Source organism: Diorhabda sublineata, chromosome 7 (genome assembly GCF_026230105.1).
Source record: "Diorhabda sublineata isolate icDioSubl1.1 chromosome 7, icDioSubl1.1, whole genome shotgun sequence".
Lineage (NCBI taxonomy): Eukaryota > Metazoa > Arthropoda > Insecta > Coleoptera > Chrysomelidae > Diorhabda > Diorhabda sublineata.
The window spans coordinates 28349533-28374189 of record NC_079480.1 but is presented as its reverse complement, the minus strand read 5'-3'; the positions used below and the strand labels follow the sequence as shown (position 1 = coordinate 28374189).

At 33.0% G+C, this 24657-nt stretch overlaps 1 protein-coding gene across 1 annotated transcript in view; it reads right to left on the bottom strand.

Annotated features, from left to right (window-relative positions):
- Positions 1–23431, bottom strand: part of LOC130446308 (pH-sensitive chloride channel 2-like) — a 45501-nt gene extending 22070 nt beyond the window's left edge. The window contains exons 1-2 of the mRNA XM_056782481.1: positions 23266–23431; positions 5846–6206 (exon numbers count right to left, since the gene is read on the bottom strand). Of these exons, the coding sequence (XP_056638459.1) occupies positions 5846–6206; positions 23266–23366 (462 nt within the window). The 5' untranslated portion in view covers positions 23367–23431. The remainder of the gene's footprint in view (positions 1–5845; positions 6207–23265) is intronic.
- Between the last annotated feature and the right edge of the window lie 1226 nt (positions 23432–24657).

The window sequence follows — 24657 nt, the reverse complement described above, 5'->3', positions numbered from 1 at the left end:
TGCTAATTGCAGAAGAAAAAGTCTTATCAAGACAAATTATAACGAGAGGATTATAATGATTCGGATTTCTTACGCATATTCTTCAGATATGAACCTCAGCGACTACTGGCTGTAGTCTAAGAAATAAATCAAATTAGGAAGTCATCGTTGAAACGGAAGCTTATGTTAATGCCAAAAAGAAAATTATAGGAAAACTCTTGTAACCTTAATTGAAAACCAAATTTGGCTAAAAAAGTTATTTTGTGTTTCTTAGACTCTAGACTTTTTGAGAACCATATTTCACTTTGTTTTGATATTAACCATAATATGAGTGATTTGAGTCCAAGGTAATTCTGATTATTTTATTTACACAAGAACTGTCTTTCATTTTTTGTTGTGCACCAATCCATCATCTATTTTCAATCAGAATCGATTGTTAGTATATACATACAATTATTCAACTTTTTCTTCTAGAAAAAATGATCAAAATAAAATATCTGGGATTTCAATCAAATACTTCCGATTATTTTCAGTGCTTACGCCAAACCTACCCTATATAAAGTCGTTACAAGCAAAATTACAGCGTTAAAGGTAGTCTCTAAAAGCTCATTTACATTGAACTTAAGGGGGAAAGTACCACTCACAGGATTTCGATAACAGACTTTGCTGAAAGCTAGAAATGAAGTAAATAGTAGGACAGAATGTAAATCCACACTATCATACGGACACGATAATACGAGGGGTATTTTTGTAAGTTCAAATAGACCAAGTAAAAGACGTATTGAGATAATATGATTCTACTGCCAAAGGTACAAGTCTATACTGTCTGCAAAGAAGTCATGTCGCCATCCATCCATTAATTAGCTCTTTGCGGCATATTGGAGCTCTTCGTTAATTTATAGAAGGGGGTGAAAGTCCCTGAATGCCAGATTATTGTGAGGTGAGTGGTCAAGACTTCTCACTACTTCTAGAGAAGTTCTTTTCTCACATTAGCACTATGTGGTTATACATTGTTAGACGGATCAGAACCATACCAGATGAGAGCATGCCTTTTCGTTATTTCCCTCTTGGCCGATTTGTTTGTTGAGGGAGTGCATGTGATTTGACTTCTATTTGGTGCAGAATTATAATCACCAAGAAAGTTTTTGTCTTGTTTAAAACGTTTGGGCTGACGTCATTCACTTTTTCATTTCTCGCATATTTTTTCTCGCTCAGCATTTTTGAGAGTCGCTAGACACGACTCACGACTCGCTAGTTTTTGGTATCCAGGATTAGTGTTAAGAATTTTATAAAGAAGAAATAGTGAATTTACCATATATTACAATCACCATGTTAATAATGCCAGTAGTAGTACGTTTTTTAGCTTGTGGAAAAAGAAATACTTCCCAACTGATAATTGACGGGAGCATCAATGAGAGCAGCCATCGCTGTTCGCCTGTAGATAGGTGAATGGTGAGGAATTGAGACTAGCGCCAGCAGCAATCGTGACGAAGGAGTGGGACAATCATACAACTCGCAGTCCCATTTTTTGCCACTTCACTTTAAGAAACGAACTAAACTTGAGAAAAAAGCGCGAGAAGTGGCTGTATGTAATGTAAATGAGCATTAAGCCCAGTTCAAACTGAGCCCAACTCATGCACATCCAATAGTTCATAAAACATGGTTTAAGACTAACAGTTTTATCTGTCTTTCAGATAATATATATTTTTTAGACTCTTGTATGTTCCACACCGAGAAGAACTTGATGATCTTCTGGATACAAGATTGAGATGGGTTGTATTCAATATGTCTTTCTAATAAAAATCAATTCTTATAATCAACACGATCTCGTCTGGACTACGCGTTGAATCTGCGTATGCTGAAATTAATTCGCACCGAGTTTTAGCCCTTTTGCAAATTTAATCAAATCCATACAAATCACACAGCACACGTGTGGATATTTATTTCATTGCTAGCTCAGACCCAATCTGTTTCGCGTGAGATGGAGCTGCAAGGAAATTCTGCGGCTCGTAGATAAGTAGGTACATTATTTTAGAAAAAATTATCTGTAAACCCCACTTTATTTAACTCAATAAACAGTTGTTGGAAGTAGTTGTAACATAATAAATTGTTGGTCAGTTTTAAATTAAGATTCCATATCGAGAAAAGTCGCTAGATACTGATAGTGATTTGGGTATGAATCGTTTTTGTTTAATCTGCGTTACCATTCAAAATATACACCTAGTCTGTGTTTAATATATACGTGAGCTGTACGAGAGAAGTGCATGGGATGGACTCAATGTGTGCTGGACCTTAAGGCTTGCACTACGTGAGTGTGGCATAAAATATTTATTAGTGGTGGCCCCCACACCTTTTATGTTCCAACTTTGTGTTACTCTTACGTGTTCAGATAGTTTTTTGGATTTGTTGTTGATATTTCTTTGTTTCTTTGTTGGGTGTTTTCCGTTAAATTCTCGTGTCCAATCAAATTTATGATGACGATGGAGCTGAAAGGGTTAACTTTGAAAATAAAACTATCCCAACACAAGAAAATGTGAATATAAAAAAGATTGTAAGATACGCAATTTTTATTCCTATTCCTAGTTGTTATTATTAACCTGTGATCTTATATTAATCCTACCTAAAATGAGGGATAGGATTTGTTTATTCAAAATATTTTCTGATTATAATCTAAATTTTACCTCGTCGGATTTCTTAGTCTTAAAAGGAAAAAAATCTTATATGGTTCTTCTATTAAATCCTTTATTTACTACATACGCCTTCAAAATCCATTTTCTAATTTAGAATATTGCTTTTTCCTAAAAATACTCTCGATTGAAATTCGTTGAAAGCTTAAATTAAAATGCTGCATCTTTGATCTAAGTTTTGTTTTGGTAATGACAAATCGCAAATGTGCTAATCACAGATAACTTAATCCTTGGATATTTCGCTTATCGCCCGGTTAAATTCACGATTCTCTTATAAAGTTACGTTGTCTTTCGTCTGTCGTCACCTTATGAACGATTTTTTTGCAAGTTGCCGAAAACAGATATAGTATACTGTAGCGAGTTTATTCTTCTTCTTAGGCCGGATATCTTCACTTCCTAATAATGTCCCTACTAACTATTATTTACGCGAATAACGAAAAATTCGGTTTCTTCGCCTTCTAATAACGTGAACTTTGGAATAAATCGAGTTATTTGCCAAATAAGTTATTAGATAGTGACAAGTGTCAATTAAAGAGTTTAGTAGAATCAAAATTGGTTTATTTATTATACCTAAATTTGATTAGTTCATTTTTGGAAATATTCGTCATACAAATAATTAAATATCTAATAAGGTTGCTTTTCAAGATTTAGAAGTTTTGTTCGATGAAAGAATTGATTGAGGAAATACAGAAAATTTCAGAACAAGCTTATTCGTTCGTCATAAAATTGATCATTACAATTTTTTGTCCGATTTTCTTTTTCTATAAATTATTTGCAATATAAACTGTAATTTTCAGATCAACATATATTTCTCCAACTAGCAACTACTTCAATATTAACATTAACAAAATACGTGCAAATATAATTACGCACAGATCGTTGTCACAAATCATAGAAAACCGTCAATACACAGACGATTGCTATGTAGGCATCTTTCATAGTGTTACCAACAGTAGACTATTTGTTAAATACATAATAAAGTGACAAATACTTGTTAATTTCTTCGAATTAAAACCAACTAGGGTGAAGAAACTGTAAAAATTTTATCGACAATTAAAAGTTCCCACTAAAGTTATGCGGCTAATCTAACCTAACCAATCTTAGTTGCTGCTCATCGACATCTTTTTCGCGTATATTACCAAGTTCAAGTGTGGCTTGGTTATCTGTTAGACCCTACAGATTGGAGTTGGAAGTTGGTCAACAATACATTAGAACCCGTTCAAACTTAACTCCCACCTGCATCATAAAAACTTCTGAACATAATGTTTTGCAACTTCAAAAAGAGATGCAGTGCTAAATGAGATTGCAAAAAAGTCTCTGGCATGTACAACATGTCAAGACCGGTCATGCTCTAATATTGAATCACCAACAGTGGAACATCCGTTTGATAACAACGAGATGACATGCAATTTACATAAACTCAAAATGAAAATGAAGAAGAATAATTTGATAGTAACGACTCGGTCGATTAAATTTCAAAACTTTTTATTAAATTTAAATCGCTTTTTATCTTTTTTATGTCTGCTAATTTCTATTATTTTGCATTAGTTTCAAATTAAAAGTAATCACAACAGACCGGTGGATTAGGCTTACTTTGTAAGCCACGTTTAAAAACGCGCTAAGTACATTAACTCATAGGTGACGTGGAAACGTCTGCATAATATGACAATTACAACTTTTACAATTTTGAAGCATTATATCTCAGGAACTGTGGCTCGTAGAAAAAGAATTATCAAGGCCCCTTATTGCAGATAATTTTATGATCTACAATTTTTGTCTGAGGTATTTTCATGATAAAAATTACTCATTTTTTTGGCATTCTTTCCATATACGGGAATGATGGGGAAGTTACAAATTTCATTTTCAATTATATTTTCAACAATTTTACAGATTTTCAGCTTGATGGGTATTTATGTAACTTCGAATGTCTGAATTGACCGGATTATTATTGTTATTTTTCATTTACGCTTTGTGTTCATGAACCACGTCTACCTGTCGAGAAGGTCTAGCAAAACTGCTCTGGGCGGAATTAGGTCAGACAGCTCGGAAAAGCTTTTGTCGTTATTGTATCGGAAAAACAGAATCAAATCTTCGACCTTTTTTCTATACTCTAAGCTATCCAGAATTCTTTTCATTTCTGGATCAAGTTGAAAAGCTCTCTTCTGTATTGAGTCACGCATCTTCCAGGTATGCTTTTTTAAAGATGGGAGAATCTGGGCATTGGGGCTAAATTTGTCTTAATTTTAGGTTTTGAATGAAAATCAAAACAATTTAACAAGAAAACATATAAAAGAGTTTGAGAAATAAGAAGCTGATGAAAGTTATCAATAAAAATTTCATCAAGGTAATAAATCTTCTACGAGGTAGTAAAAGTAGAAAAATTATAGGAATTATAAAAAACTGAAAACTATAGAACAATCGACAATATTAAGAGAGAATATAAAAATTGTGAGGAAATCATAAGACAATTGTGAGATAATTATAAGAAACAATGAGGAAAATAATGAAAATCTTATCGAACAGTTGTAAGAAAATAACAAGAAAATTATCAGGAAATTATGATCAAATGATCTGAAAATTATGGAAATTTTTGAAGATGATGGGAAAATTTGAGAAATTTTCAGAAATTATCGCAATATTATAGAAATTATGTGACAAATTTGGAAAATTATGAGGAATATGGAACTTATGTGAATCGTGAAAATCAAACATGAGAAACATAATGAATCATAAATTTCAAAAATTAACTTTTTTGCTACCTACTCTCCTGGACAGTGGAGTAATTGGAATTTGATTTAATGGATAGGTTATTTATCTGTTATTACAATACAATACGACAATACAAAATATAATAGAATAATTAGAGCAATATCTCTTTATTACTGATAAAATTAGTGACTTTTATATTACTTCTCATTTTTCATTAATTAAACTATATTTGATGATCAAAATAATCAATACCGTTCAACATTAGGAAGAAAATATTGAATAGAGTAATCAAGTAAATAATCAGTTGGTTGAGTCTACGGACTCTTAGAGAACATATCCGGCTCTTCTAGTGTTAACCTTATTGGTAGTACTATTGTAGAAAATTACTTTGTAGAAAATATTTCCAAATAACGTTACATACCCAACAAGAGAAATATTCTTAAATAATTGTGCCTTAAATATTTACTTACCAATTGCTCTGCAGTTTCAATATGGGTCATGTCGAATCTGAAAAACACTTCCAGATGATCAGTTGGGGGCTTAACCAATCTATCATATCTACAAGGGTCCGTGAGTAAATGAACTAATTCTTCTTGCGTATATTTATCAAGATTTTTGAATGTTGTTATGTTGGGGCAATCTGAATTAACATCTGTTGAATTTTCAGATTCTTTATTTGGTACTGCAGTAAGATTTGTACTAGAAATATCAGATGTTTGTGCTAATTGTAATGTTGCGTTTCTGTACTCTGTGGTGGATGCTGTGGAAGTTATTGTGTCTTGCTCTGGAATATTCATTATTGAAGAACTAGTTGAACTGTTGCCTATTTCACTGAAAAGATAGATAAATAAGTATTTTCTGATCAAACTTATATAAGAAAATGTCATGTCATGGAATATAAAATTGAAAATGTTAAAAGATGCAGATAAATTAATGTACAAATCCTCTAGATACTGGTGTCTATTCGTAAGTATTGCACCCAATCTAATATCAAGATCAGTGTCATTCAGTTCCTGAAGTTGTTGAATTTTATATAAATGATGATTCTCTTCTTCTGTTCATATAATGTCTGTGAATGATTTTATGTGCATATGATAAATCACTTTCTGGTAGACTCGAGTCACTCTGAATCTAAGGTAGTCGAATCCATTTCATAAGATTTGTTATAAATGAATTTTGACAATAATATCCACTACTCGTTTTCTTTTTTTCTTAATAACAATAAAAAATCTTTGTAATCCCAAAACACAGTGACGATGACCTCATTGGTGGAACACTTTATGTTCTTCTTTCTTTATTATTGCCCAGCAAGGAAACAACCCTTTATATGAGTACCAGAACTAGACTACGTTCCTTTATTTTTTGTTTTATATGAATAGTTGACCTAGACTCATTTAAATTGCGTTTGTGAATCCACTCGGATAAGTGGATAGACGTGGAAGATTATTCATTAGGCCACTCAAATCTCCAGACCTAACATGCTTAAATTTTTATTTATGCGGTCGAATAAGAGATCTCGATTACGCCAATAAGCTCACGAGAAGAGATAATATGATTGAAAGAATACTAAAGGCAATACACATTTCAATGGCAGAACTTGAAACTGCTGTCCTATCCACCCGTCAGCGATGGCTTCATGTATAGGAATTGATGGAAAACATTTTGATCATCTGGGGATGTAAATTTTTAATTTTTGGATTTGTTACGTGGTTTATTTAATGATTTGTTCTCATTTTTAGTAATATTTGCTTCACATTTAGATAATTTCATCTAACGGCAATAAAATTATTATGAAAACTGTATATTACTGCAGATGGGTAGGTTAGAACTTTCCATTCATAATAAATTTTTGATTTATATTAAGGCGAACTAGCCTAATTGACAGAAAAACATGTAGTTTTCTTTTTTTATTGTTAATTTGTTTGCTAATTAAATTGCTTAGAATCTATATATTTTGTATTGATGTGCAAAATTACAAACAACATCAATTTTATAAAAATCGGCTAAGCAGTACCGGACTTATCGACTTTTTTTAAACAAGGTTCTCACTCTTCCCCACACCTTATTAGAAGACATAGATAAAAACGTGAGATGACATATGCACAGAATTTGTTGACAAATTTGATTATCGCATATAAAGTGCCACTTAATGTGGTAAATTTGAAAGAATTGGTTTTTTTAATCTCATATTTTCTCTCTAGTGGTGAATCTAAATTTCTGAAAGTGGAGAATATTTGGAAATATCCAATTTTCCATTACTATGATACTTCATGTATCATATCAAGTGTGAATTTGATCGAGGATATAGGTTATGCTGGCTTTAAGGGCCGTTGTAGTTGGCATAAATCTGTAACTCAAGAAAATCTCACAAAAATTTCGAGCAGAGTCCTAACCGCAAAATTTTTATAAAATCCATACATTCCATAACCATACATTCGAATAGTTCGTAGCGTCGTCCACTGAAGTTGTTGATGTACCGGCAGTGGACGACCAAGGGCAACAACGGCAGTAGACGATAAATTCATTACACTGTCGGTTTTTATAGACCGACATTTAACAGCTCAGAGGTTCGGGAAAGACTTGAAGTGGTTCGAAATACACGTGTTAGTGCGGACTCAGTGTGGCGGAGACTGAGAGAGCATGAAATCGTATGACCTGAGACAGGACGCCAACTCCTGGAAAGGCATCGAAGAGAAAAGCGATTATTTGCTGATCATTTTCTCACTGAACTGCACTGAGCAATGGAGAACTGTTTTATTCACGGATGAGTCTCGATTTGGTCTATACTACTCAGACAATCGAGATAGGGTGTGGAGACGAACAGGGAAGCGATTTCCTCAATGTACCATTCGTGAATCATGGCCTTTTAAAGGAAGTTCAGTTGTGGTTTTGAGTGGAATTAATTTCCACACCCGGACTGAACTGATTTTCATAAATAATGGGGCTCTGTCTGCTTGGAGGTACATCGAGTAAGTCCTCCTAGAGGCTGTGATCCCATTTATTCCATTTATTGTTGAGCAATTAATTTTATTGCAGGATAATGCTCGTCCACATACCAGAATGGTTACCAAATACTTGGGATAATTTTGGGAGGTGTGCTAGACGTCGCCATGCTCCTAGTGACTTAAATAAGCTCCTAATTGCTCTTCGAGAAGAATGAGATCCTATGAGTACGTCCAGAATTTCATTTCTTCGGTTTCTGACAAGGTCAGAGCCTTTCGCCGTAGCAGACGGAGTAATACCCGCTATTAGAATTACATATATTAGAAAACCTAATAAAAATGAGTTAATTTATCATATTTTTCTTTATTTTGTATTTCTTTGTAAATATTCAATAAAAATTATTCACTTTTGGCAGATTTTGTTTAAATAACCTATAAATTCACCAATTTTGACCATAAATTAATAAGATTAATACGTATATTTAACAAAATACAAAATCTAATTATCCGTTTTTCTGCTATTGAGTTCATTCAAAATCTTCGTTCCAATAGTATTCAAGTAAAAAGTAGTATAGTGTAAACTTAATATATATATTTTATTATTTTTATTATATCTCAAAATAAGCGTCCCATTTAACAAATTATTTTCACTTGTAATTTTCAACGTTATTGAAAACTTCTCTCATTTCCTCAAACCATTTGCTTAAAACTTTGTTTCTGTAAGATATGGTTAATTTATAACGAATTTTTTAATTCATATAATATTCATTTAATCAAATTCTACACGTTTTCGCTCCACACTTTCTGGGACCTCGAATTTTTCAAACGTGCGTCAGTCTATTTTTTAAATATTACCGAGTCAATAAACAAAATTATAAATTTGTATCGTTTGATAAATGTTTGTACAAAGTGAATTAGGATTTTATTTATTGTATCTTATCTAACAATCCGCTTTAATTTAACCGTTATGTTTGATCAGGTAGATAATTCTGCTTTTGTTTAATCCCATTTTATATTCGGTGTCAATATTTATAATTACACACTGGGTGTTATAAAGTGTGAAGGAAAATCTATTCCATTCTTCAAAATATTAATTTATCTGCTATTTGCAATCTATTATAACAAAAGCTGAGATATCTTCTGTCTAGGTCAATTAAGTGGTCCTACACAATAACTGTTTGTTGCTGATAAGCTCCATGAATACTTTCCTTTGCACCTCATCCTTCCAAAAACTATGGTTGTATTTATATGGTTTATATGGTGGGCCAAATAAGACACCAAATGAATTAGAATCAACGGTTAAAATGTACCATGATGTTCAATATAAAAACTTACTTTATTTTTACAAAACTTTCCGTAATTATTGTTATTAATGAATGTTTATAATCAAAATTCACAATTCAGAATGTTCCCAAACTCTTTATCAACAAATGATTATAAAGATTATGCTTTTTTTCTTTGAATCAACTACCGGTGGAAAAAAATATTTACAATAACACGAGTAGTCCTCTATACAAAATCTAAATTTTCTAAAAATTTTAAAGTTTACCGACGAAGTCACTTTCGCTACAAATGAACTAAAATCCTCATAAAACTATTGCTATTGGAGGAGTAGATAAAACCATTTAGGAGAGAGAGAGAGAGAGAGATTCGTTGATAGAATTTGGTAGGATAAGGAAAATTTTAATAGGAGGAGGTCCTGTTATAGGAATTGCTCCTTCGCAGGGCTGGGGTTGTGGTAGTTAAGTGGGGTTATGTTTCCTATCTTTTCTGGAGGAGAAAAAGCGGAGATTGAGGATTTTTGGCTAAAATATTTGATTTTTTGGAAAAATTTATTTTTTTGATTTTTGCAAATTTTTTTTGTTAATTTTAAATTTAAAAGTGAGTTGTGTCTGTGGTTCACCAGGTTGCAGTGAAACCACAGAAATCTGCATCACTGACGATCGACGAAGAGTGTGTGGAGTGGGTGTGGAGTAGGATTTTATCTGATGGATATAAGAGAATTATCAAGAAAATTGGAGTTAATTTCAGGGAGGTCATCGTACGCTGTTGCTAGCAGCCGAAGAGGCGGATAAGGGAGTTTCCTTTTGGTATTGAGCTAAGGGGCCGTATATTGTTGACCCAGGGGATGAATGGTTCCTCTGGTAGCGGAGTTATTTGATTCGATGATATGAATCACATTCTGGGGCTGGAGGTCGTTTATACGTCTTGGGATTGGGGTTATGTCTGTATTGACATAAACGGTGGAAAAAGGAGGAAACAAGCACTTAAACTATAGACTAATATATAACAGAACGTATTAGTTCTGATAAAGTGTTCGTACAAATCATTTCTTGTAAATATATTTAACGTTCAATTTTCAATCAAAAATTGTTCAGTGTTCAGTTCTGCTTCTTCTAATGTAACATTTCATAGGTAACGGCCGGTTTCACAATGAAATTAAAGTGAATTTTGAAGTCTCCTCCAATTTTATTAGTGCGTTTTATAATAGAACATCAAGGTTAAAGCTGCCTTTAGAGATTCTTACAGTCCCGAAATCTTGATTTTTATGTCTTAAAGTACAAGTACAAGAGCCTAATATTTTGTTCGTTGTTATTGTCCATAAGCATAAATAGATTATTAGATAGAAATTCATAGTTTGATGATAAACCTGAAATTATTATCATACTTAAAACTCAGTTCTTTAGTTAAAGCGGACTATTGTAATATTTATGAAACGCATGCACATTAAAAGGCCCAATACACATGGAGCAACTGAAAAATAGAAATATTTAAAAGTGACTGAAATTACCATCTGGTTGGTGACATGTGTCTGCACACACAGCAGACTCAATTGTGACCGAAATCTGACTCAAAAGTAAAGAATATTTGATTTTGGTTTATTACAAATTGGGGTAATTAAATTTATTAACAATTTTGAGCTTTCCAGACTTTTTTTTAAATAAATTTTAAGTAAATGTACGAACGACATATCTATTTCCAACAAAGTGACATAAACTATTCTACATCCCCTTTCCAAGTTTAACTGAGAGAAAATAATTAACCTCAAGTCGAACCATACAATTCAGTTCAAACTTGTTTGCAAATGCACAAACTATCCCATTCGTCCATCTTTGGAATATTACAACGCACATTTAGAGCTCGGACCTTAAGCATACCTTGAGGATGCTCGACTCGATACAAATGAGAGCAATTCGACTTATAAACTATCCAAAGTTGACCAGAAACTTGAACATCTTAAAGCATAGGAGAAATGTCGGCGACCAGACTCTGTTTTACCGAAACTACCACAGCAAATGTTCTTCTGAGTTGTCCAACATAATCCCACCTAGAGTAGTTTTTGCAAGACCTACTCGATAGGCTGACGTGGCTCATGAACACCGAGTTTGCCTGCAGACGTCCAGAACTTCAATTTATTGGGACTCATTTCTCGCACGTCTTTCCCGAACACTAAAAAAATTTAAAGTCAATATCCACAGGCTTCTCCAGATGATAGGCACCACTCGAAGTTCTCGAGTGTGGAAGGGTTTACCCTCTCGTGCTTGATATTTACATAAAAAAAATCCAAAAAGTTCAAAGAAACAAAAAAATTGAGAAATAAATAATATAAACATAGTAATTTTACTAGAACAAATTACCAACCTGTTGCAGTGACAAACTCATATTATAGTGGTCAGATTGCAATCAAAATAACCTTCGTCCATTGAAACTTTTGAGAAGTAGGTGATTCAAGATGCCAGCAAATCAACAGGTCGAGTTTCTTTAAACCAACAAGTTGCCGACTGGTTGGCAACCAGTTGCCCCGTGTGTAGTTCTTCATTCAAATAATAAGTTTGTTACTCATTGAAAACTGGTCAACGATTTGCGTCTTAAATGATTTTCTTTTGAGTTGATTCGTGTATATTTAGCCTAAAACTCTCTTTGAAGTCGATATCAACTCAAGTCGACTTTAGTAAAGTCGTCTTATGAAACCAGCCGTAAGTTATTAAGAAATTACTAAATTATTCGTATGCTTAAATTCTATGTCCAGGGAAATTTACTGAATAGTATGGGTCGTATTCTTTCCAATGTACAAAATTTTCATTTATTTTGTGCAATTTCTTTCAAATTTATACTTAATAACTTGTGTTGTGCTTACAAGAATTTCTGTTATAATTTTTGTATTATATTTTCTCAAGTTAAGCTGAGGATATAGACAAACAATATAGACAATGCAATCTTAATTCTAAATATATTTCGAGACTTACATTTGAGCAGAACCAAATGCAGTTCTCCGATTTTCGTATTCTAAAGAGGGGATATCAAAGAAAACATAATAATCCAAAATACGTATTAAAATATTTATAATCATACGTAAAATCTTCTAGTTATTGATATTTAATTTTAAGGTCTCCAAAAAAGATCGATTTTAAGAATATGTGGATTAAGGCTACAGGAAGAATTGATTGGTCTTCTATCTTTATTTTTAGAGACTAGTTTTTTTAATACTTCTATGTCATCTGCCATATATGTAGTAAAATACCTTCTACATTGTAATCAGTGCACTGATAGCTTGTGGTCAAATCAACTCAACTATTTTTTATATGGACTAAAATGAGGGCATGAAAGTGTTAATGTCAATTTATAAATTTTACGCTCGTGCTCGTGCTCGCACTCGCGCTCGCACTATCGTTTACGTACAACATAAATTAAACAAATTACGAAGTGTGATTCATAAACAGAAACGCTGGCGATCGCTCTCAAGTTCACGATAGGCTGGCGCTGAGAGATGGTCTTTTTATCCTCTACGCTCACGTTTCAGCGCGTAGCCAATGAAAACAGATATCCAGTTCAATTGAAACAGAGACGAGATTTTTTGTTCTACAATGCAAATGAAATGTCTAAATACGAAAAATATTTTGTAGTTTTGTGAAATGATAACTCTAATTGGTTTCGATAGAGCCAGTCAATTAAATCGACAAAAAGTCAAAAAATAGTTTCCAACGCGAACTCTAGCTCGAACGTGTTCCATGTTTGTTGCCGGGACTTGGTTTCACAATAGTTGTAAGGCTCAGTTTTCTTGTACAATTGAAGCAATTTTTTTCTATAATTCGGTACTTCACGATTAAGTTTCAACACTTAATCAATGCATTCAATCTAACCATAGACCGATCCCGTTTGAGCTCCCAAAAACGTAGGGTTCCAATTTAATTTTTGCTGTCTAGCCGTCTAGGGTATTATTTAGAACAATCGGTAGGTTAGATGAAAGGTTAATGTTACAAAAAAACGTTAACGACATGAAGTTTAAAGCACAAGGAAGACCAATAGGAATGTAAACGTAAAGAAATGAAATAATGGTTTCAGATTTGAGCGATTCGTTGTCTTTAAACAAAATACAAATTTTCCGGTACCCGTACATCTTTCAGATTTATATCTCAAAACATCTGTTCTCACGTCTTCTAAGTAAGCTCTTTTCGTCTAATTAATACATGACCCCTTTTAAAATAGATGATGTCGTTGGTGATATTATGAACATTAGAATGGGAATAGAGATAATTTCAAATAGACTCTACAAAAATTTGTGACATTGTTTTCTGTTTAAAAAAAACAGCTTTGAAGAAACAAAAGACAGTTATATAAAAAATGATAATGTTTAAGGGACAATGAAATTTCACTTGTGTATTTATAATTTATTGAATATAAATGGAAGTATTAAATTATTATTACAATTTTATATTTTTACTTTTTATAAGTACAGATCTATCCTCAAGAGGAGTGCCTTGTCTAGTGCAGTTGCATGAGCCTAGATACGACCAGTCGTTAGAAGGATCTGAAATAATCCGTGAATTGTCATGTTTTTCGCATGCACGTTGTGTACTCAAAAGTCGTCAAACCAACGGCCGCGTATGTTTTTCCCCAAAAGGAAGAACCAAGAATATTGTACATTATGAGGGATGCTACTTAACTTTTGAAATAGACAAATATTTATAATGGGCGATGGCTTTATCGTTTTTCAAAATATTCTCCATTAAATTCAATATCTTTATGCATGCGTTTGAACCAATTTTCGAAGGATTTTTTCTATTTCGATTGAGGCACCTCCAAAACATGGGATTTGAACGCATCATCCGCTTCTTCAGGTATAGAAAAACGTTGACGTCGCAATTTATTTTTGATCTGCAGGAATAAAAAGAAATCATTCGGTTCCAAACAAGGACTGCACGGCGGATGACCAATCAATGTTTTGACTGTTCAATAACGTGTTTACTTTATATGTGAGAAAGCTCTCATTGTCGTGATGGAGAATTATTTGTCTTCTTAAAATGAGTTTCCTTTTTTTTTCGAACACTTGTGGCAAACAAATTCTGGAGTACCAACCAGAATTGACCATTCTACGTTGCTCTTATGGAAAGATGGCAATATTCCATAAAACAGTCGACCATTTGCTTCGTTGAATTTGGCTCGTCTTGAAAGACCCATACAGTCGATCGTTGTTTAGTTGCGGATCATATGCTTAGATTCATCACTTATCACGATATTACAGACGTCTTTCGAGGCATCGTGATTGAATTTTTTCAGTAGTATTTCTTCGCACCAATCGAAACAAGCTTTTTTTGAGCTAGTGTCAAATTATACGGTATCCAAAGCGAACAAATCTTTTTGGCAGCCAAATATTCATGCAATATTGAATTTATACAAATGGGACTAATGCCCAAGTTGATCGGCACAACTGCTGTTGGTCAAAAGTCATCGGACGAAAATTCCATTTTTTAACCAAGATGAATGTTTCGAATAATAACTCAAATAGCATTCGTATGGCAACACGTTCTGAGTACGTTCTCCATTAAAAATGTCAAACTTTATGTTGACAATTCCAAATTTGACATATTAGTATCAGTGTTCTCATATTTCAAAATTTAAGTAGCACGTTTCGTAGAGCACGTTCTTCACTAATGTGCATCATAAATCAAGAGCATCCGTTTCTGAATATATGTCTTTATCAAAATATTGACATTAGCTACAAATGTATTAGTGAAAATATTTAAAACTGACGTAGTACGGCTAGATAAAATACTTAGCCTCCTACTACTATCATAAATGTGCTTTTGCTATAAGTATGACAAGTTAATGTACATTTTAATCGTCATTAATCTTCTTATTTATCTATAAGCAATAAACCTTACGATAACAAAGATAAAATACAAATAATATTTTAATACCACATTCCTCCTTACAAGAAAGCTCAAGTACTAGTTATAATTCCAGTTAGTACAATTAGTACAATAGGTTAAATTGGAATTAACCAGAACGTTATGTATGATTAATTATCACTGGCCGACAAGATTTTCGTAACACAGTCGAGACCTCTATTTTTAAAATAGAAATACTCGTCCAATAATAGAAAAAATATTTATTAAGCCCTAACACGTACCACTTTTCAATAGCTTAATTATCCCTGTTTACATTAGCAGATAGGTAATTTTATAAATGGTCGGTTAGTATCAGTAAATTTTGTGGCCGAAAAAATACCTGAATTGTTTTATTCAAAATGATAAATACCAAAATAACATTAAAAAATAGTATTATGTTGAGTTTCATGGTAAGTGGTTCTCTGTTCATACTGTAAAAAGTGATTATAAAGACGAAAATGTCGACTTGAACGCGCTGCAGTTGCAAAACTTCTCCTCACAAATTTTGCTTTATTTGTGGAAAATTTATGGTGAAATCGCAAGCCACGGCAATTGCCGAAAATGTGAGAAAAGTCTATTCCAAATATTTTGCTTCTTTAATTGGAGACCAGGACAAGCAGTTGGCCTCCCACGCGTACTGGGTTAGTTGTAGCGTGTCATTGATGCAGTAAATGAATGGGAATAAAAAAAGCATGCCTTTTACAATTCCAATGGTATGGCGGGAAACTACTAACCATTTTGACGACTGCTATTTTTGTCTAACAAAGACTGAAGGTTATTCTAAGAAAGGAAAGCACAAGATCGAGTATCCAAATTTGTCGTCTGCTATACGACTTGTTCACCATAACGAAGATTTACCAGTAACGATTGCGCCATTAGATCCGCAAAATATTGTTTTAGAAGATATTGAAGACAACGTGTCATCAGGAAGCTTCGAAGAACAATTCACCGACCCTGTTTTTACTGAAAGTAGCAGTTCCGGCAAGCCACATTTGATTGTTCAAAGTAAGTTGAATGATTTAGCAAGTGATTTGGGGTTATCAAAACAACAGTCTGAACTTCTTGCTTCCTGTCATAAGAATTGGAACTTGTTAGTCAATTAGTCAAAGAAACAAAAATTACGATCTTAAGAAAAAGAAATGCTACATTTTCTGCATTTTACAGTATGGAAAATTGTGTGCTTTTATTGATATTATAAGTAACTTTACTATTTATTGACTCGTCTAAATACAGTTTAAAAGCAGTACTATTACACAATGGAAATTTAAAACCGTCTATACCAGCTACTCATTCTGTGAAGATTCCTACAACATGTATAAGTGGCAGATATGTGGGGATTTGAGGGTGATTGGAATTTTAAGGGGACTTCGGGGAGGGTTTATATCCCTTGTAAATTCCAAAAATGTCCTTCTGCTCCCCCCCTTTCACATTAAACTTGGATTGATGAAAAACTTGGTGAAGGTTATGGATAAATAAATAAATAAGAAAATTGCTGGACAATGACAATTTTGAAAAAAAGCTCACCAGACTTAGAGCATGGAAGGCATTTATTAGTGTAGTAAGTGGATTTTTGATCTGAACTCAAGAGAAGATGAACTTCTAGACGCCTACAAATCCGTTGGTGCTTGAATGTTATTGAAAGTTCGTTTCCTCCACTCCCATTTGACATTTTTCTCGAAAATTTGGGAGCTGTCAGTGATGAGTAGGGTGAAAGGTTCCACCAAGATATTAGAACAATGAAAATTCGGTATCAAGGACGATGGGATTCGTCATAACCCTCATAAAAGGAAAAAGTAGAGCCAATTGACATTTTAAGTAATTTTTTTTGCTGTTTTTGTTTTTGATGGATGTGAGGCATGTTTATTATATGTAAACTATGAATATTGTCAATATATACGATTTGAAAAACGTGCTATTATTTTTTTAATAAATATTAAATATTTTACCAATGAATATGGTTCTATAAATGTAACATAAAAACCTTAATTATTACAATTATTTTTTTCATATTTTCGTATTTCTATAGGTCCATTTTATCACAATATGCTACTTATTTTTGTGTTACTACAAAAAAAATTTGTTGACCAGTGATTGACGACATCGGGTTCTATAAAGTATCTCCTTGCAGTGGTAAGGAAAGCTTCCACGGATTTCTTGTAGAAATATATCCTAACATACTTAAGTGAATCAAATATTAAAAATTATTTCAATCAAATGTCTGACGGTTTGTTGAAAAAATCACCATTTTCAATAAATAGCTGAAATGGTATTAAAAAAATTTGTTTAATTTATAATCTTCACCCATGTCGTACTATCGTCATATACAAGGTGATCCGCATGAAAAAAACACAAAGCAGAGACGTATAAGGGAACTCATATGACGATTGGATGCAATCTACCACCAAGTTGCATGCTTGAAGAGTTATAAGGCCCATTTCTTTAGCCTTATAATTGAAAGTGATCGAACCTGTTTTGGGGTTTAATTAGGGGCGACCGAACCTTAAAATTTCACAGTTTATTATCCATCAGCTCATTCGAAAAATTTTTTTTCATACCATGGATACTTTTATTCTAAAACTTCTCTTACTCTTCCAATTCTAGTTATTTAAAAACAAATAAATTTCACATAATGTTGGCTATGAATTTGAATTCAGATATTTGATTATCATGGCCAGTAGCTGCTGATCATTTTCGATAACATGACATTTGTTTATAAGACATTCCACAATTTGTCTCGGTTATCAAAAGAATAAACAACTAGAGACAATTAACCGGTTCCTAATGAAAAGGGTGCGCTACCGCTCGTGACGATTTTTAATCCATTGAGATAAGGATGCGCCCACTCGTGACGGGTATATTTCAGTTAAACGAAAAGAAGTAGAAGTATTACTTTTGTAAATAATACACCGAGTAGATTATTTTTTATTGGACAATGATTAACCTAACAACATAATTACATTTGTATTGTTTAAAAAAAACTCAGCAACATTTTACATGAATGGTACTTTTCAATACAAGTACTTTATGTTGTATTTCGAATGTAAAATATTTTTACTGGAATACACTGTAAATATATATTCTATTTTTCTTTCTCGTATCATAATTAAAATCCCGAGCTGCACATACTTCCGTCACGAGTTGTCTAAACTTCATGACAACAACGATCACGAGTTGACACATTGAAACAGAAGTTAAAATTTTATGGCGGGTATCAAACTCACGATATTGGCGGCTTAAAAGTCTCTTAAAAGAAACCACAACGGGAACGAGGGTGAGGACCTGTCGGAATGAAGGAGGTGGTGGAATGTCCTTCTTCGCATCTCTCCGTGGGTTTATCCAAGGGTGGATGCTTAGCAGGAAGTGCGCGCACGTGTGTGTATATCCCTTGAAATAACTTTTCAACAAACTTACGTACCTACTTAAAAGAATTCCAAGGTTGAGCTTCCATCAGGAATGGATGGAATCTGAATGAGGTCAACTTGCCCTCAAATTTTGAGAAAAAGGAGTATTCTAGCGCAAAGAGGGTGAATTCTATTAACACACGGAGGAAAATAAGAGAATTCCACTTTGTAACCCTAATTTCCCCGGCAGGAAACACAATTCATAAAAAAAACTATCTAACTTAAATTTTTGTGGGCACAATAAAAAAAGCAAAGAAAAACTTACCAGTGAATATAAAGAATAAAATCACCACAAATTTACTAAAATTTACTTTTATTTAGAGTGTAGATAGATAGAGGAAGAATTCGAATCAATTTATAGGTTCTATTGAATTTCTCGAATGCAGTGGGGGGTCGATAGCAAAAATTAATTTTTTAAAAAACTCAAAAAGTTAGAATTAATAAATCCGAAGTGACTACTGTACCACAATACGTGAATAAAGGACTATTCAAAATGTTTGAAGAAAAACGTAACCAGTCGAATGGCATAATAACGTAGTTTTAAAGCTAGTGACGTCTAGAAAATTTTGTAATTATGGAGAGCCCCCATGCGATACAGCCGGGAAGACCAAATAAACTGCAAAGGCAATAATAACAGAATTACCGACAATGCCTCTCACTTTAGTAATATTAATAGTAAACACAAACGGAACTTGGTATTAAACATAAGTTAGATAGATATTAGAAAAAGTAATGGATATCAATGAATTTATTTCATTGGATCCAAAATATACTCAGATTTTGAATGAAATTTCCTAAATTGAGGCTTCTGGTTTGTGTGTGTCTCTTATATTTGATTGAAGAAAGATGATCAAGTATCGCACGAGCTAAAGAAGGTCGATAAAAATTGTAATTCGATCAACCATAGACCACATGATTTAGACAAAAGGACAAGAAAAATGTAGGTCAATGCTTCCATCCGCGAAGCAAAGAGATGTAAAAACTAAATTATGTATTGAGGCGAAAAATCGTCAATTAATTTTAAATATCGTACTTCAATCAATCAACTATTAGATAAATTCAGTAATTGAGAGTCAAATTATCAATCTATGCTATTTTACGTTATTAATATTTAGTACCGTCCATTGCTTTTCTCATAAACTATTTAAAAAAAAATTTGTAGAGATATAATATGCCAGAAAATAAACTGTTATTGGTTAATAGAAAGTCTCATGAATCAAAAATATTCTTTAAACACTTTTCTGGAATCTACTATCGTATATCAAACGTATTTCGAGCGGGAAAAGTTTCACTTTGATTGGAATTTTTAAATTTGGGCAAAGAAAGCGGAGAATTTTAGCAACTTCCTTTCAAACGAAGATACTCATTCCATTCTAACCATGTTTAATTCAACTGAAAAATTTATTGGCTACCAGTGCGACGAAACCTCAAACAAGCTTTACAAATTATGAGCTTCCGGTACTCTTCCAACTTTATGCTTTTTAAATATTTGTTAGGTGAGATGAAAAGTTCTTAGGCTTAAGCTTGTGGAACGTTTAAGTTCCTCCCTAGAGCGGTCGAGAGAGCCATAAAAGTATTCAGCTGCTGCCTTTCGAGTACGTTTTAGAAAAAAAGTAAGTTCAAAATGCGGTAGCAGCTAAATACTTTTCTCTCGACCGATCCACAAGCTTTGATTGGCTAAACCTTGTTGTTAATTTGCGATTGATCTATGCATGCGAACGTTTTGAAAGACCCTGTATAATATAAGAATTGGAATAAGAACTTAATGAAGAGATTGTAGAATTGTAATTCAAAGGTTTATATTCACATTTTGTTAATAAAATTTCCTACAATTTTTACTCAGTTTCCTCTCTCAGTAACTGGAAGTTCTAGGCGTTTGTAGGCTAACTCTTCCACTCTAACCATTTCTACCTGTCGAGTAAGTCTTGCAAAAACTACTCTAGATGGGATTATGTTGGACAACTCAGAAAAGACTCCGGTGAAAAATCACAACGCGCATACGCTGTGCCACGCAAAACCGACTTGTAGATTTTTCGGCTATTAAAATATTTTAATCACATTTTCGTTAAAATAAATATAGATGTAGCCACAACCAAAAGCCACTAGACATTTTTGTTGTAAGAAACTGTTATGGTAATGTGTTGTTTTGATTGTTACTTAGATACATAAATCATGAACAAAGATTATAATTGCCAAAATAAAACTTTGAGGCAACATGTCCTGGATGACATGGCACCTTTGGACAAAAATTAGATAGAAAAATTATTCGAATGAAGTGAATAAAAAAAAAATTACTACCAAGAAGTACCTGAATACACATCAAAAAAGGAGATGGGGCTACCTAAGGTTAAATAATTATATTTCACTTTTTACGCCTTAGTTTAAAATAATTAAATTGAAAAGTTTTGAATCAATAAATTGAGTCACACACAGTTATTAAGTTATGAGTTTCAATCCAGGCTCTATAGGTTAAAGGATAATATTCTAAAGAAAATTCATATAGGAATATTCTAATTTAATTTTCTGTTTAAAGACTTTCCATAAATTTTATATCATGGCTTATTGGTAAAGTTGAAAAATGTATCTAGATTATTACCGACTTACAAATAGAAAACTAAATGTTCAAAAGAAGTTACTTTTGAGACAAATGGCAATTTTTTTTATTTATTGACTAATTTTTTGCTTCTATTCTAAATATATTTATTTGTCGAGAAATATTTATTTGATATTAACCTAAATTGACAACTGCCAACTGCCTTTTTTGTAGTATTAGCAAAATCGCAAGTCCACTTTCTTCAGCACAGTGAACGCGCGTCGTTCTTCTTTACCGGAGCCTATAGACGCTTGTTCATCTGCCGTTCATTAAAACAGAGTCAGGTCAGCGACCTTTCTTCATGCTCTAAGCTGTGCAAGTTTATGATCAACTCTGGGTCGCCTATAAGGCTTTCTTGGTTAAAACCTATATGAACATTAGGAGGAAAGGGGAGCAGACTGATAATAGTACAAATTGGCAGTTCAAATGCTTATTTTAAAGGTAGTTTATTGATTATTGAATCCACTCATATCGGTGACCACCATGAGGACATGAATAGTGAATGGTCGAACGTGTAATAATATTAATGGATAATGCAAGTTATCACTCGAGACTTAAAGAAAATTTCTTACAACAAAGTGGTTAAAGAAAGATTTACAGTTATCTTTGAATACTGTAAATAATACCAGAAAACTGGGAAAGGGTAGTGAATCGAAAGATTGAATTGAATAATGAGTAGGCCTGGTAGATCCACAGACCTTACAATAATGCTTTTGGACAATTCCAAAAACTTATTGAAAAATATACAAATATAGGGGAGAATTAGTGAAATCTCACTTTCATTCTGAGGTTTTAAATTTACTTTAATTGGATTAGATCAGATGAGGTAGGGTGTAAGCTCGTGAATCTACTCCACTAACACTTTAAACTCTCTTCATAAAAGAACTCTCTTTAGCTCTTCTTTGTTCAATAAAAGGACCTTTGAGGAAACGATCAGGTGCTTTGGCTTTGATGTCATTGGGCAAGTTGTAAAGCTTATTTTAGTGTTTAAGCCGCACACATGACCTAGCCTAGCCTACGGTTTCGTCCTTCTCCATGCACCAACGGCACTCCGGATCGTCCCATGGTGTCTTAGAAGCGCCTATTTAGTTGGAGCAGTTGTTTTGTGTGGGACTCACTGTCCATCTACATGTGCTTTCGCTTGTCTCATGCTAGGTGTCTCTATCCATCTCTGCCGAGCCCGCCTTGCGAGTAGACCGTTGATAGACGCGATAGCAACGCTTTTAGCCACACCAAGGATGGGTATATGTTGATTCTATACATACTTTTCCCAATAACACTACAGAAAAAAAAGTTTTCTTCGAAATTTCCGTAGCATACTTGATTTTTTCAAACTCAAATTATAGTAGAAATTAATCTTTTGTTACGTAGGTCTAAATCTCAAGAAAAAACTTGTAATCGTGAATTTTTTATCTCCTGCAAGAGTCATTTCATCTATACGAGGATATATTGTGTATCTCATGATCCTCTTATGCATAATCGTTTAATTATCCATCTGCCTAATAATAAATACATTCTCCCTCGCTTATAACATATTTTTTTTAATCTCTAGATAGATATTTAGATCGTTTATGCTTCTAAATCGATGCCGCTTTTAAACTTCTACAAATTTAAAAAGAAGAGAAAAAGAAGTATAATCAGTGTACGAATTATGAGGTTTGATATATGACCTGTAACATATATTGTTACTGTTTTTTACTACAATTTTTTTACGTTACTATTGTTAATATTTCAAATATTTTATATTCCATAAATCAAGTTTGTGACAATCACTGTTTTCCTTACCTAACTGTAGTGCATGACACTAACTTTGAATTGGCGCAACACAAAAACACAATAAAAACTATTTTACTACCGATATTATGATCTGTAGGTGGGTGCTGCATCTCGATACGATCGGCTGACAATATGATCAACTTATTTTTTACTGCACTCACTTTCGGTAGTAAGATTCAACAAGGTTTACTTCGAATTACTCATAATTTATAACCGCAATATAATAAACATTTATATGATGATGGAATTTAGTCTGGGGGCTCAAATTTAGCATAATGTGACGTGAATGCGGTGAATATTTTTTCAATAATTCTTATCTGTATCAGTAATAATTCCAATAAAATAAGAAAAAAATTTGGAAAATCGACAAAGCTTGATTAGAGAAGATAAAGAATAAAATAAGAAAAAACACAAGGTACAGAAGATTTTCTGTACAAAATTTGAATTCAAAACAAAAAGATATACAATTGAAGAGCAATGAAAATATGGAAACGTACCGTAATTATGAAGTCAACTTATACTATGCTGTCCATATGTATGGAATAAATTCAATTTTAGTGTTATTATGTACTAAGTGAAAAAAAAACTGAAACAGGTCTTTTTTGATTCATAAATTGAAATTTACAGTATGAAAATATTATGCCCCTCCAGTATCCTCTCTGAATTATAAGGATCGCCTCGAAAATTTCAAATAAGAAAGGGGGTCGTGTAGTACCTTGTTGGAAAGGGATTTTAGTCCTCTGTTAAATGTTCAAAATTATTGCCAGTCACTCCTTTACAATAATTGAGGCGATTTTGGAATTCTCGTACATTTTGTATGACCTTAGGGGTTATTTTCTTAATTTCTTCCGTTATTCTAGCTATCGAATCAGCAATATTCACTTTAGATTTTAGATAATCTCATCAGAAATAATCGAGAGGAGTCAAATCGGGGGATCTAGCCGAGCCTCCGTTCATTCAGTCCATCTTCAATGTACATAATTCTTACCTTCTATCAGGATTTTCTTCATTTAACTCCTGAACCAGCTGAACTTTGTAAGGGTGGTATTTTCCTTTATGCAAAACTCTCAAAATAGATGATTTACTTACATCATTATCAGTGGAAAGTTCTCGAGTTGTCTTCTGCGGATTTTCTTCAATCTCTATCTAACTTTTTTCATCAGTAAATTGAACGTTTCTTCCTGGTTTTTCAATATTTTTCGCATTTCCAGTTTCATGCAACTTTTTTCAATTTTTTCAATTTTACTGCTAACTGTAGACTGCGACTAGGATCTTTATTATCAAAAATTTCACAAACCTTCTTTTGAGTCCTAGTTTTATTAACACAACCAATCATAATTAACGTCTTAATACGCGCCCAAAGATTATACTGACATCTTTTAGTAACTTGAAATATTTAAA